At 49.0% G+C, this 14,122-nt stretch overlaps 4 protein-coding genes across 4 annotated transcripts; all 4 read right to left on the bottom strand.

Moving 5' to 3' along the window:
- Positions 1–5,612: 5,612 nt before the first annotated feature.
- PHYSODRAFT_293135 (hypothetical protein) lies at positions 5,613–5,954 on the bottom strand (the record flags this gene model as incomplete). The annotated part of the gene is made up of 1 exon (XM_009516016.1): positions 5,613–5,954. One exon carries the CDS (start codon positions 5,952–5,954, stop codon positions 5,613–5,615), a length of 342 nt encoding a protein of 113 aa, XP_009514311.1.
- A 3,300-nt stretch (positions 5,955–9,254) lies between these two features.
- On the bottom strand, positions 9,255–9,902 carry PHYSODRAFT_468181 (hypothetical protein; the record flags this gene model as incomplete). The annotated part of the gene is made up of 2 exons (XM_009516015.1): positions 9,255–9,623; positions 9,693–9,902. The coding sequence occupies 2 exons, from the start codon at positions 9,900–9,902 to the stop codon at positions 9,255–9,257; spliced, it is 579 nt and encodes a 192-aa protein (XP_009514310.1).
- A 97-nt stretch (positions 9,903–9,999) lies between these two features.
- On the bottom strand, positions 10,000–10,551 carry PHYSODRAFT_419301 (hypothetical protein; the record flags this gene model as incomplete). Its single annotated transcript, XM_009516014.1, has 2 exons — positions 10,000–10,101; positions 10,192–10,551. Coding segments are annotated over 2 exons (462 nt in total), but the record flags the coding sequence as incomplete, so codon positions are not given.
- A 1,893-nt stretch (positions 10,552–12,444) lies between these two features.
- On the bottom strand, positions 12,445–12,956 carry PHYSODRAFT_257520 (hypothetical protein; the record flags this gene model as incomplete). The annotated part of the gene is made up of 3 exons (XM_009516013.1): positions 12,445–12,663; positions 12,717–12,859; positions 12,905–12,956. Coding segments are annotated over 3 exons (414 nt in total), but the record flags the coding sequence as incomplete, so codon positions are not given.
- Between the last annotated feature and the right edge of the window lie 1,166 nt (positions 12,957–14,122).

The raw sequence follows: 14,122 nt of genomic DNA, 5'->3' as shown, positions 1-14,122 counted from the left end.
GATTTGGCAAAGCTTGACCTAAGAAATCACGGACAAGATGCCATGCATTCCGTTTTAAGCTTGCACGTTTCAGCCGCGAAGGCTTGGTTTACATTGCAACACCAAAAAATCATGTGCCACCAAAGCGGATCTCTGACGCACCCCGTCGATCACGGCCATCACCACGACAGCGAAAATACCTATGATATGGTCTTTAGGAAGGCGCGTGATTGTCAGCTGCTGCTGTACACTTGATTACCTGCGGTTGATACAGTATTATAATATCAATGATACTCTTGTCGCAATGCGCCTTTACCGGTATACAGATACGCTCACTAACTTACACACACACACGATTCCTCGTACGCATGTTCTACTCTACCCTCCAGCTAAAACACCACTGACAGTGGTGCTCTGTTACTGTAGTGACCACTGAACAAATTTGGGGGCGGTATCAATGTACAGTACACCAGTACTGATACGTTTTGCCGTACATGTCTTATGTATGATAACAGCTTCAAACATAAAGTCGGTCCGAGATTTACCACCCCAGGACTTTCATTGAGACGGTTCATGCACTTTTCTGCACCGCACGCTTACTAGCGGCAGCAAACCGTACCAAATCTAGGCGTGGTCCGCCCACTGATCGCTGCGGATTTCAGTGTGGAAGCACCGCTAACCCATGGTGTTCCGCATCACAATGCTAGCGAAGCGCGCGGAGGCATTCACAACGGACCTGGAACATACACGCAGACATGTAACAGCGGTGCGTATTATCACAGTACATGTATTGTTCCCAGCCATTTGCGGACCATACATATTTGGCTGTTGTTCGCAAGCATTTCCGTGAACACCATTCAGCGATGGGGGCGCAGTCGAGTCATGTTGAGGTGAGCTGGATGGCGTGGCGCGGTAGGTTAGCTGCTACTATTATATAGACGCGTGGAAAGTTACACTGTGTAACTTAGTAACTCAGTGTGTCACTTACACACTGACTGCTTTACGCTACGAGTTCTCGTGCAAAGCACGGAATAGAATCCGAGGGCGCTGGTGATATCTCCTAACTGGTCTCGCTTCCGGATCCCGGAAAAGCTGCCTTCCCTTGCTTAACTTCGGGAAACCGTCCAGCAGCGACCTCGCAGTTTCCAATGAAAATAAACTTCTCCAGTCTATCAGCGGCATCAACGGAAAGCGTCGCAGAAATTTTCAATCCTGAAACCATGTACTTGTGCCGCTACTGTTCTTATTCTTGGTTTCACACATTCCAATCACTCGTATTAATGTTAAGGTCGAGCCTAAAAACAAAGACTATCATCTATTTTTCAATAGACTTTTATTCGGTTCAAGGGGGGACCCAATCTGTAAAGGAAATATACTATGTTTTCATTTATTTGTGGTGAAGGTCAACTTGTTAAAACCTACAACATTAAGAATACAGAATAAAATATCAGTATTCACAATTTAGTATAAACCTTTAATACGGCATAAAACATTCAATCACATTATTCACTAACTTTCAACGTTACCTAATCGTTTAACAAGGGGTTCGCGACTGAGCTGAAGGTTTCCCAGTAGGTCCCTCCTGGACTGAATCTTGCGCCAATACCGGCAAGATTACACAAGTAGCACTAACGTGGAGCCCTGCAACTAAAACGAAGATATAGGCATTCTGGGGCCGATCCATTCTTTAGTTTGTAGCTACGTCCGCAGGTGCGCAGACATATCCACGATTTTAGGTGTATTGAGGCAGGAATTAGCGGGTGTACCGTGTCGGATAAAGTACCAGTAAACCTTCAGCTGTATTACGAACCCTTTGTTATTATTGTTTTCAAAACAGTATGTTCTTTGAAATATAATTGTTTTGAAACTGTTTCGACCCACAATTACATTTTAAATTTAACATAAAGTTAAAATATAACTTGCTAAATGATATATAGTGAATGTAGGTACTTTGGTTTACAAAGGTATTTAATATATAATAAATAGTTTCGAAATAATCATCAAAATCAATACATTCTTATGTAGCATAAACTGAATAAAGCAACATGCATTGTGAAATATATATTATCATATATATTGTTATTTTTAAATGCTTAATAGCACCCTTGAACATGTTAACCTTACTACTTAAAACAAATCGAGTAGGTATCCCACTGTCTGTATCGGCGAAGCCAAACCTAGAATTCGCAAGCAAAATGTTTGTAAACGAGAACCAATCGGTTTTACTAACTTCTATTAATATAATCATTTTGAAACACTTCGCCAAATCTTAGTGAAAAAAATGTTATTTTTCTAACATAGCGCAGATCGAGTTGGGGGGGGGGGGGCGCTGAATATGCTCTCACAGACCTATGTTTCGGGGGACTGAGAAAAATCATATACTAGAGCTTTGCGTAGGCTGGGATAGCTTGGTAGTTCGCATGACAACTTCACAAAAAGAAATGCGCTGCGAGTTGAAGGGTAGCTAGCCGTACTTTACAATTACTGGTACAAAAGCGGGAAAAAAGTACACCAACAAAAGGCAATCTAGTGAGCGTTTTGTTGAACGAGCAGGAGCTAACATACCCGTATCCGTTTTGCTGTTAATCCTAACGTTACGGAGTAAATAACACGCCATAGGTTACTTCTAACGCGCATGCCAAATACTCTGGCCAACTGCACACTCACAGAAAATACTCCGAAATAATACTATACACGCATGAATTACTTTTTTTTAAGAACAGTAACCTGTGCCCTCGACAAGACCACTATAAAGTCAATTGTATGGAACATTGCGTAGTAAGCATGCAGTCACCGTACTGTTACCAAACACATGTACTACCTTCTTGGTTGAATGTGCGAGGACTGCTTCTTCTGCGGGCAATGCGCGCAGAAGAATAACAGTCTCGCACCAACCACCTTGGCCACTGACAGCGTGCAGCTAATACGATGATCGGGATGATGCCCACGCCAGCACCGCCATAAAAGCCATCCAGTTTATCAGCAACCCCTCGACGTCGTCTTGCAAAACGAGCAGCCTCACCTAAATTACGCTGTCAGCATAAATCCCACAAAATAATGGCTCGAATGAACAGTTCCACGTACGCGATGTTCTAAGCACGTCTTGTTTCCCAGGATCCGCCACCCGACAGTGCACGCGACCATGATGACGATTGGCCTCGATCATCCATGGTTTGTAATAAAACCCTGCTGGTCAGGAGTCTCCATCATGAACTCCTCCTTCATGACCTCGCGCATTTCATTCGTCTGCTTGACCGGGTGGTACTAGCGATGTCTTGCACTCTGTGGAGAGAAGCTTGAGTCTTGACTAGGAACTTGTGCACTAGCAGGAAAAATGAAGACTGATCATTATGAAAGCGCAAGCAGCGTTGAGTTAGAGCTGGGTACGGTTAGTTGTAGCTAAAGATGTAGTTATTCTTGTGCAGATGAGTTTCGAGGCGTAGAGTGTGCGATGCCTCGAGTTGGTTTCTTGTCGGGCTGGGATTGCTCTGAGTGGCTTCTTGTCTGCGATTGAGCGGGCACGAGTTATACTCGTGACAAGCGACAGCATGTGTAGCTGAAAATGCAAGTAAATGCAACAACAAGACGTTAACGCTGTGATAATGCCCGGGTATCGAGTATTTCTCGACTGCTACACACCGTCGTGTTCTTCTTTTTTGGGAATCTTGGCGATTGTGGCCAAGATCATCGCCTGCTACTCCGTCGACGCATCTCGAAGGTATTAATTACCCTACGACAAAATATTAGCTCCATATGTACTTAAAAGAAATCGATAGTTCTGGTCTCTCACCGATGAAGGGCAGGGCGATGATGTACGAAAAGATGGAGAGCTTCTGCTTCTGCAGCACAGCACGGGCCTTGATGTGGAAATGGGAACGGTCTGCAGAATTTATAATAAAATAGTGCTTGAATGTAAGTAGGTGTATTTCCGAGTGTAGCAGGGAAATTATGTTTTCCGATGGAAGGATAAAGCCGTTGAAAAAGGACGAGGTGACCGTGGACGGCGAGCCGCACGCGGACACCAAGGCGCGCGTGGACACCAAGATGCACACGCACACTAAGCCGCGCGTGGTCACCAGTAGGTTTAGTATGCCATTCAAGCGGGCGGTTTTCTTGGACCGGGCAACCGGTACATGTTTTGTCCCCAGCCGAACGTGGCAGTAGTGTAGTTTGAGCAGTTCCGGTCTAGAGTTTGCACCAATGGGCGCAGAGCCCCAGCAGCCCCGACACGCCACCACGGCACGCTCGACCACACGCCCGGCGGCACGCACCCGACTCTTCGACACCCACCACAATCACCCCCTAAGGGGGCAGCCCCAACTCGCACTCACTCAGTGAGCTTGATTGGGCTCGCCTTCAATAATCCAGAACGACTGCTGACCCCCAACGTGCTTAAGTATGCTCAAAGGAAAATGTGTTTTTAAACCATTCTTAACAGAATAAATAATTCTTAGCGATCGCCACCTTATCCGTGAGATGAAGCTCTGGTGACATCGCGAGCGAGGGCTGGCAAAGCCACAGCGGCGACTGCAGCACCTGCAACCTGCGCCAAAAACCATGCTCGCCAGGCAGAACAGCATTGTCCACCGCCTTCAACTCCCTGTGCGTTCCAACGTCCATAGTGCGCAATCGAAACAGCAAGAAACCCTGCAACAGCAAATTCGAGAATGAACCGCTTCTTGGGTGATTCTTGTTGGAATTGAGAGATTCTGACCCGAGAACTTCAACAAACCATCGGATCGGATTTATCCATTTATGTATCTAAATATCTGATTCCACTATATTCCATCACTTTTAATGTTAACTTAAACGGGAGGCTTCATCTGATCGGCTTCAAATAAGCGAATGTGGTCTGCGCTAGCAGCTTTACTGCTCTCCCAGAATATAAACATATACACTGTAGTATACGATTCGGGGAAATCAAGAGCAACAATCCATTGAATGGCGTTTGCAAAGTTTTCTTCGGTTTTTCATCAGCTAGTATAGTATCATGAACATGACCGCTGTCTGCATCTCTGCCTTGTCCACTGTGCCAAGAGATCTACAATAGCCGAATAAGGAGCTACCTCTTCTCCCTGCACTCACCTTCTTGTCAGCGCTTTTCCGTTCCGTGATGTATCCTGGGTTAACAACTTTTTCACGCCCATAGCAGGCGTCGGCAGTTCTGAGGATTTGTGTGTCTATAATTCGCTAGTCCTCGGCTTCTCTGGTCGGACCCTTCTTTTCGCTATATGTATCCTTAACCCTATCGTGATCAAAAGGATACTTGAAGTATCTTTTAGTTCGGTCAATACTGGAATGAAGATATTTTACCGTCGCATTTTGAGAAGCCTACGAACCGTCGTCTAAGTTCCCACCAATAACCTAGCTGTGAAAGGTCTATCAGTAACGGCCAAACCTCATGAATTTCCATCACACTATTATGTCTCTTGGAGTACGTACTTTTATGGCTGGTATTTAGCACTGGCGCGAGCGAACCAGGGTTGAGTGCTACCAGTATGCCATCACGAGCGTGGCCATCACGATGCCACAAGCAAGGTCGACAAACTGGGCATGCCAGAATAGTGAGCATGCACATATAATTCATAGCTAGACGTCCACGATGCGAAAGGAAGAAAGTGCCGAGCCGTTATTTATTCGTCGGGAAGCTTCACCGTAGGAAGAACATCGTATGCTAGACCTTCGGGTTGCTTCTGTAACCAGCTAGGCGTACGATGATAGGTACATCTAGCGCAGCGGCATATTGCATCCTTGGCGTGAAAATATAGCAAGTCAGCCATTTCAAGAAGCTTTGCTACCTTCGGCCTAATCTTCTCCAGCTTCTCGAGCTCCTCCTTTCCGACGAAGTCTGCTGGTTGGAACCTCTTGATGCCGCCGTTGGGATTGCGGCCAGGTACGCATTCTTGTGGCGTACTGAGGAAAACGCGGTTCTCGTAGATATAGTGCGAGAGAAACCAATCTCGGTCCTGGATCATTTCGGTTGTGATCTGTCAGACCAACAGTTAGTAGATTGCAAATGAAAATGTTCCGGTGTCATATGTTTTGATCCTTACCTCGGACAGGTCCATGCAGTTCTCAAGCCAATACATCAACCATATCACGTTGTGTATGTTTTGCTCTTCCATGCGATGAAGGTTAGACTCGCGAAACATCGCGTGCATTTCAGAAATGGGCAGTATGTCGGCCAAGTCATCTATGTCGGAGCTCGATCCAAAGCGGGGTTCAAACACCTTGTACACAAAGGTAAGATATCGACGGCCATTATTACTGAAAAGACAAACGAAGACTTACTCGATTCTGCGCGGCACAAACACAGGAAGGAGTGTGTCAAATGTGAGCGTCGGTGCGGAAAGTTCCTGCGTCTGGTTGTTGTTTCTCCATACTTATTGGTGCTCTGCTGGTGACCGCGAGGACTTCGAAATGAGGAGAAGGGTCGCGCTCGCACTGCCAGAGCATGCTCCCAGGCCCAAGATCGCATGATCCAATATCGCTTGAATGGCCGCGATCGTGGGGCTCGCAGAGCTCGCAAAGGCAAGGAAGATCTACCTCACGTGGGTTGATCGAGAAGAGGCCCCGTGCCGATCGCCGATAACCCCAGGGATCTGAAGGTGAGGTGCCGTGCTGAAAGCCTATCACTACATTCAATGTGATGTCGAGGACTACCGACTGTATTGATAAAGGTACAAATAATATATTGCAAGTCGCAAGGCAAATCGTGCTCACGAGGTGTTAGCATTAGCAGCGCCCGCCGGTGTAGCCTTAGCGTCGTGCGTTGTGCCCCCGCCCCGAAAAGCCTTCACTACCCTCTGTGTCTCCCGTAGCCGTGTCGTCCACGGTGTGGCCGGCCGGCGTGCTGCTCATGTGTTCGCCGATCCTTCCGAGGCCGCGTTACGCTTGACGTCGTCGTTAGCGTGCCTCCCGTGTATCCGCCGACGCCTCAGTGGCCGAGTCGAACTTGACGCCGGCGGACAATCGGGCAGCAGGCCGCCCATTCAGTCCCGTCGTCGGCTCCCGTGGGCCAGCGTCGCCGTGTCGCAGTTGATGGGGTCGGGTAGCGGCGCCGTTGGCCAGCGTGGCCTCGATGCGACTCTTGTACTGGTGAGGCTGGCGGCATTGTGAGCAGCAGCACCTCGACGGCCCGGATAGGTGGGTTGCTCGGCTTCACGCAAATCGGAAAATGAGTTCCAACTGCGAGTTTATAAAACGCGCGCCGCACGGCGCGACACAGGGAGGATTTTAGGCGGGATCTACGCGCTACCCAATCATACGAAGCCGTGTATTTCGCGGTCGACGCGTGATTGGCTAAAGCGAGCCCAAGGAAAAAAACTCGCGCTTCAGCTAGAGGCAGCTTACTTTGACTTCAACCACGAGTAAGTCGTCCGAGACGGCTAGATAACTCGCTCACTTGAAGTCGAAGTTTGTCGCACTTGGGTCGATAAGTCGAGGGAGAAAGGAGGACGCATCAATACTATGTAACAAGACGTATGTATTAGGAGCTGGTGTTTTGGCATGGCAATTCATGCGATGGCAAATGGATACAGCACTGCACCAGTGCCCACGGCGACCGCCACGCTAGTCATGCCGGTGATGAAGCCAGGTATTAGTAGTAGCATCGTTTACATTTACGGTAAATGGTGTTGATGCCCCGCGGGTGCCAATGCACGCACCAATTGACAAAGTATATGCAAGTAAGCTGTAGTTTTCAGGGATTGGGTGGCCTGGCAGTGTCGCCAATGCACTGCAGCCATGCTCTACCTCATGCCTATCTCGATCAATTCTGTCCCAGCGCCGTAAATTGGGCAGGTAGTACTGGCGGCACAGCCGAGCTTTAGGCGGTCGGGTGTCCATTGGTGGTGTTTGAATGTAGTATGTAGCTCCTCACATGAAATGTGCCTGATATGCCCATTACATGGGGTACCATTGTGAGGAAGAATTTGTGTTAGATTGATCGATAATAGTCGTCACGGCTCCGACCGTTCTTACGCATTACACCAATAGACTCAGTACATGATATTTTCTGCGTGTTCTTCGTCCCGGTTGCTACGGTTGCAGGCGTCGTCGCGACCGGCACGCCAACGTGCGGAACCCAATGACAACGAGACTATCTCACCTTAGCGTTGGCACATTTCATGTGAGGAGCTACATACTACATTCAAACACCACCAATGGACACCCGACCGCCTAAAGCTCGGCTGTGCCGCCAGTACTACCTGCCCAATTTACGGCGCTGGGACAGAATTGATCGAGATAGGCATGAGGTAGAGCATGGCTGCAGTGCATTGGCGACACTGCCAGGCCACCCAATCCCTGAAAACTACAGCTTACTTGCATATACTTTGTCAATTGGTGCGTGCATTGGCACCCGCGGGGCATCAACACCATTTACCGTAAATGTAAACGATGCTACTACTAATACCTGGCTTCATCACCGGCATGACCAGCGTGGCGGTCGCCGTGGGCACTGGTGCAGTGCTGTATCCATTTGCCATCGCATGAATTGCCATGCCAAAACACCAGCTCCTAATACATACGTCTTGTTACATAGTATTGATGCGTCCTCCTTTCTCCCTCGACTTTTCGACCCAAGTGCGACAAACTTCGACTTCAAGTGAGCGAGTTATCTAGCCGTCTCGGACGACTTACTCGTGGTTGAAGTCAAAGTAAGCTGCCTCTAGCTGAAGCGCGAGTTTTTTTCCTTGGGCTCGCTTTAGCCAATCACGCGTCGACCGCGAAATACACGGCTTCGTATGATTGGGTAGCGCGTAGATCCCGCCTAAAATCCTCCCTGTGTCGCGCCGTGCGGCGCGCGTTTTATAAACTCGCAGTTGGAACTCATTTTCCGGTAAAAGATAACACGTCCTAATAGACGTCCTAAGATGTCCTATTGTCCTAAAAAATGCGGTATATTACTTGCAGTTTGCTCATAAACGGTACCAAAAATTAGGACAACACAGCTCGTTTTAGGACGAACGGGCTGGTCAGGAGCTGTCCTAATAGGACAGCCACAATTCACTTACCGAAATCTGTCCTAATAGGACAACAACAATTCACCTAAATGAGGATCTGTCCTATTAGGACACTTAGTCGAGTAATAACCGAGAGCTGTCCTACTAGGACACTTAACTGCCTAGAACTGGCAGTTGTCCTATTAGGACACTTTGTTGACTATAACTGGGAGCTGTCCAATTAGGACAAATGGAATTTTTTGGCAACTTGTTAGCAAGGGCTCCCGTTGAAGCAGGACTGCATTATCAGCGTCCGAACACCGTACTATCCTACTTAAAGTCCGCATAGCCAGCTGGGATGCCTGGCACTACTGGCGGAGCATGCTGCGGAGCCGTCTGGAGTCCCTTCTTGATGTCGTCAATGCGCTGGAGATAGCGGGCTGCTTCTTGCTTGGTGCCTTCAATGAAGGTAAGCAGGCTAGGGTGTGTACCCACTCGCGACGCGAAGTCACGATTGTACTTTTCCAGCGGATTGTTGGTGCGGTTAACAATGTCAACACCGCACCGCACCATTTCATGAACGTTCCAGGTCGTGACATCAAATCGCTGCGTCCAGGTCTTGAGGAAATACTTCCAAAAAGTATTCCATTTTGTTTTCGAACCGGTCTCGCCGACAATACTCCTCACGTACCTCACACCCTACAATGCAGCCATTTATCAGAATAGGTCAGACACAAAAAAATGGTCACCCCAAAAAATAGTCCGCACCTTTTCAGCGATTTGGTCCTCCGGGATAACCGTGAGTGTCGAGCTTCCCTGGGCTGAGAGCGTCCTTGATTTGGTCTTCGGGTAGCCGCAGCTCAAGCATTTTCCGACGGAGGGCCTGTTTCCAGTGGAACAGGCACCCAACGAGGTTCGCAGTCGGAAATTGCTCCAGCACAGCGTTGATAAGGGCGGACTCAAAGTCACACGTGACATTTTCGGGCTCCAGCTGGCGGTTGCTCAGGATCACGAGATCGTTGAGAACCCGCCAGTACGTTTCTTGGGACTTGACTTGCACCAGTACATAGCAAACAGGCACGTAGAGGTCGACAGAAGGCTCGAAAGCCATCACAATCAGACACTGACTGAACGGCTTAGGAACCACCGCAAATGTTCCGTCAATGAACAGCGTGATCTTCGGGTACCGTAGAATTCGAGCCAAGTCGGGATGGGTCAGTCCGATCAGACGTTGCATTCCGGAGCCCGCGGCGGTGGGGTGGACCACGCTGAACTGAAGAAAGGCCCTCGCATCCATGTCACTCACGCACCGAACAGCTTGGGTCAGAATGGCTTCAAAGACATCACCGCCAGAGCAATCCTTGTGCGTGTGCTTGATGATAGAGACGGCCGGCTTCGCAGGGATGATCTTGAGCGCAATACCTTCTCCGCCGTAGCGAAGCGTGAGATCGTCGTACACCTCTTGCCACAGGACCGCCGGTGGGATTGACATCTTGGTGATGCTAGAGCGCTGGAGCTCCACTCTCATCTTCTTGCGCACGTCCACAACTTCTGGCTTGGGCTCATCCTTACAGTTGTGCACACTCTTCTCTGCGACGACGGCTCCTCCTCGGACAATCAGTCTTGCCTTGCATCCCTCACGAAACTTCTTGCAGCTGTAGTAGATCGTGTTTGTTTCCGGGCATGTGCGCTTAACGCAGAATGAATACCCGCCGTGGTCCATGCGAAGAAGGTTGGGCTCTCACACTTAGGCTGCAAAAAGTGAAATTGCTGGCAGCACTGCACTGTGGGGTCTGACATTCGACGAGGGGCTAGGATGAGCCCGTAATTACGCGTAAATAACGTTGCGAACGCTCTAAATTACGCGTATCAAACAATGTGGTCACCAATAAAACGCGTAATATTCATAAAACTAGGTTTTAAGACAGCTCGTAGGACGTAGTTTATTATATTCTGTTACGAAGGATTATACGAGTTTTAGGACATCTCACGGTAATTTTCGAGAGTTTTTTAGGACAATTAGGACTCTTTAGGAATCGTTTTAGGACGTGTTATCCGACACCGAGTTATTCAACGGGGACTGGAAGAAGTGCATCAATACTGACTGCGGTATGGTGTATGCTACCAGCACTGCAGAGGCGCCAGCGCCATCCCAAGCACCAAATCCACCAGTAGCTGATCCACCACAGATGTGCGTCGCAAAGGAATCGTGGATGGTGCTAAAAGGGAGAAGCCGCTCGAAACGCAAATGCACAGTTTGCAAATTTGAATGCAGAACTTCCACCCAAAAGACCGATTAATGCGAAAAGCATGGAGTTGCTCTGTGCAAGCGTTCATACCCCATCGACCCAACAAAACCGCACCTGTGTCAGCAAGAATCTTGGACGTGCTGGCAGAAATATCACCTATTTTACCTGCCCAAGCAAGTCTACACAATTGACGGCAACTTGAAACGGACGTCTGCGATGTATAAAGCGCAGCATCAGTTCTTGAAAGAGCGCCGGGAACAGGAGAAAGCGAATGACCATGAAGCGTAGTTGTAACAGTCTATCTCATTACATATACTAACGATCACAAAACCACAGCTTTGTCATTACAGTGCGATAAGCTTGAGGTCCGGCGAAAACAATTCATGTGCTCATCTTCGTCAACTTGAAGGTCACTTGCACAGCCTCCTGTAAACGACAAAGGCACAACACACGAAGCCACAAAAACGTATCAGTAGAACGATAGCTTTTTATCTTTCCAACAGTCAGCTTACCATCCGGGATCAAATCAACTCCGTCACTTCCCACCCGCCGCTGCAGGATCAGTAGCCAACAATCAACGGGTGTCGATACTGCAGCTGGAGCGGCCACTTCATGTTGCTGTCGACGTCACCCTTGCCGCTCCGCACTCGAAGCCTCGCATGTCGGCGGTCACGGGCAGCAGCACGCGGACATCGCCCAACCGCCAGGGACGTCTCGGCCAGAAGGACGGGCGATGGCTGCCTGCTCGGCCGGTGGGAGGACCACGGGGAGATCGATGAAGGACACCTGGGCGGAGGAGGATCTGCTAGAGCAGCGAGGCCACGAACGCGGCGTTCTCGAATGACTGGAGACACAGCAGGCGGAGCGTAGCAGCACAAACGCTCCGCGGCGCACGGGCAGTGAGGCAGGAGAGGGCGACAACGATGAGAACAGCAGCGGTAGTTTCTTGCTCTCTGGATGTTTATCGAGCCTGTGATAAGCAGCGTCGGGCATCTGCAATCAACAACAGCAAAACAGTAATCCATCATCAGCACAACAGGATACCACCACCACAAGCGTCCGCTAGCGTTGGAAAACTCACGAAAAAAAGTCCAGGATTGTCTTCTGCAGCACGTGCTCCGAGCAGTGGTTGTATTCCATCGGTATATAATGTCGTCCTACATCAAACACACCCGTCAGTCCACGTCCAAAGGCAAAAAGTATGCTACCTCCCGTCTTACCGTCTCCTTCATGACCCTTCAGAGCGCGCCGCCAATGAGGTGGCCAGAAACATTGGGCGTTATGACGATTCCCTCGCCACCGCTCGTGAGCATGAACTTGTCCAAGTACTTGAGCTGCATGAAGTGCTCGAAGACGACGTCCAAGTCGTCCGGCGAGAAGAGCGAGAAGTCGCTGTCGAGCTTGGTCTTTGCCTGGAAGGCGCTATACAGTGGAATCTGCCCCATGCGGTGCATCGGCCGCATGCCGTAGACGGGCGCGTTAAGCCCCAGCTTGCCATGGCGTTGAGCAGCGCCCCCATGCGCGCCAGGTCCAAGTGCGAGACCAGCACCAGGTCGATGCGGTCCACCACGCGCTGCAGCGGCATGAGCAGCTCCACGTCGTACTCGTCCGTCCAGCCCCAGTACAGCAGGATGCACACTTCGTCCACCTCAAGCAGGTACGCGCAGCACGGCGCTCGAATACACCCTACACAGTGCCGTGAACATGCAAGGCTTCCCCGGTGATCCCCACAGTACTGCTCATGCTGCAGTTGTTGCGGTAGGATCCCCACGGTACTGGTCATACTGCTATTTTTGCGTCTTATCCTCCAATCAAAACGTATCCGTACAGTGGTACCTGATGTATTCTTTTTATCGAAAGGGCGCATAGAACCTATCTCTTTTTATATATTCACAAGGAAACCTCTGTCATCTTATAAGTTAGAAGGGTACTTCAAGTACCCTTTTAGCGCTCTAAACTTGAAGTTTGTATGGTGTCTCTTCAAACAGAAATGTATGGCGATAACGAAAGGGTTCATCTTAGCAGTAGTGTTATGATGCATTGAAATGCGCCCGCCATACACATGGTCGACAAACGTGGTATGACTGATCAGTGTGAACACAATCCGCTCATATGATATGCGGAGTGTCCATATTTCATCAAGGTAAACAGGCCCCGCGTATCTGCGACTCAGCGACAGCATCAAGGGCAGGTAGAATAGCTTCCAGAAGCGCGTAAGTCATTGTGAAACTATGCTGGCGTATAAGTTCTATCTCGTTTCAATCATGTACGGTAGAGACCGGTATTGAACCCCAAAGGTAGGACCAACTCAAGCCATGATCAGTGACCCAGTTCCATGCTCTCACTGGTCTTGCCCATGTCGTGGAGTGGTGACAACGTCAATCACTGAATATGAAGCAGGTTTTCGACCAGGCTTTCAGCCAATATTTTTGCTGGAAATGTAAGTTTTCATCGATGTTTCTTTTCGTAAGTCCCTAGCAACTTTCATTAGGAAAGTGACGTAGAAAGTCTCCCATGATATTGTGAATTCCGGCCAAATTTGGACGTTTGGGCCGGTTCTTCCAATCGACTCCCACCACAAAAGGCTATGAAACGACGACATACCTTTTCATTCTGTATAAGTACGGATTCAGCACCTAAAATAGCCTAGCATAGTACCGGGGCGATTCGGGGGCGGTTGATTGAACCAATCGACCACTCCAATTTTGAGTAGAACCCACAATACCCACTTTAGTTGAAAGGTATCCAACTCATATTCATGGGATGCTAACTTCACAGCAGCGGGGTATGTTTTTGGACGAGTGCTCTGCAAATGTACGGACAAGGGCTGCTCTAACGTTGAAAACAAATGCAATAAACTTCGTATTTTTTATTTTGTTGACGATCAACTCGATTTGTCGAGAGATTCTGCAGTTTTAGGACTGAGAACTGCAGGCTGTAGCCAACAGA

The sequence above is a fragment of the Phytophthora sojae genome, assembly GCF_000149755.1.
Source record: "Phytophthora sojae unplaced genomic scaffold PHYSOscaffold_1, whole genome shotgun sequence".
NCBI lineage: Eukaryota > Oomycota > Peronosporomycetes > Peronosporales > Peronosporaceae > Phytophthora > Phytophthora sojae.
The sequence above is the reverse complement of the archived record's forward strand: the minus strand, read 5'-3'. Positions and strand labels throughout refer to the sequence as shown.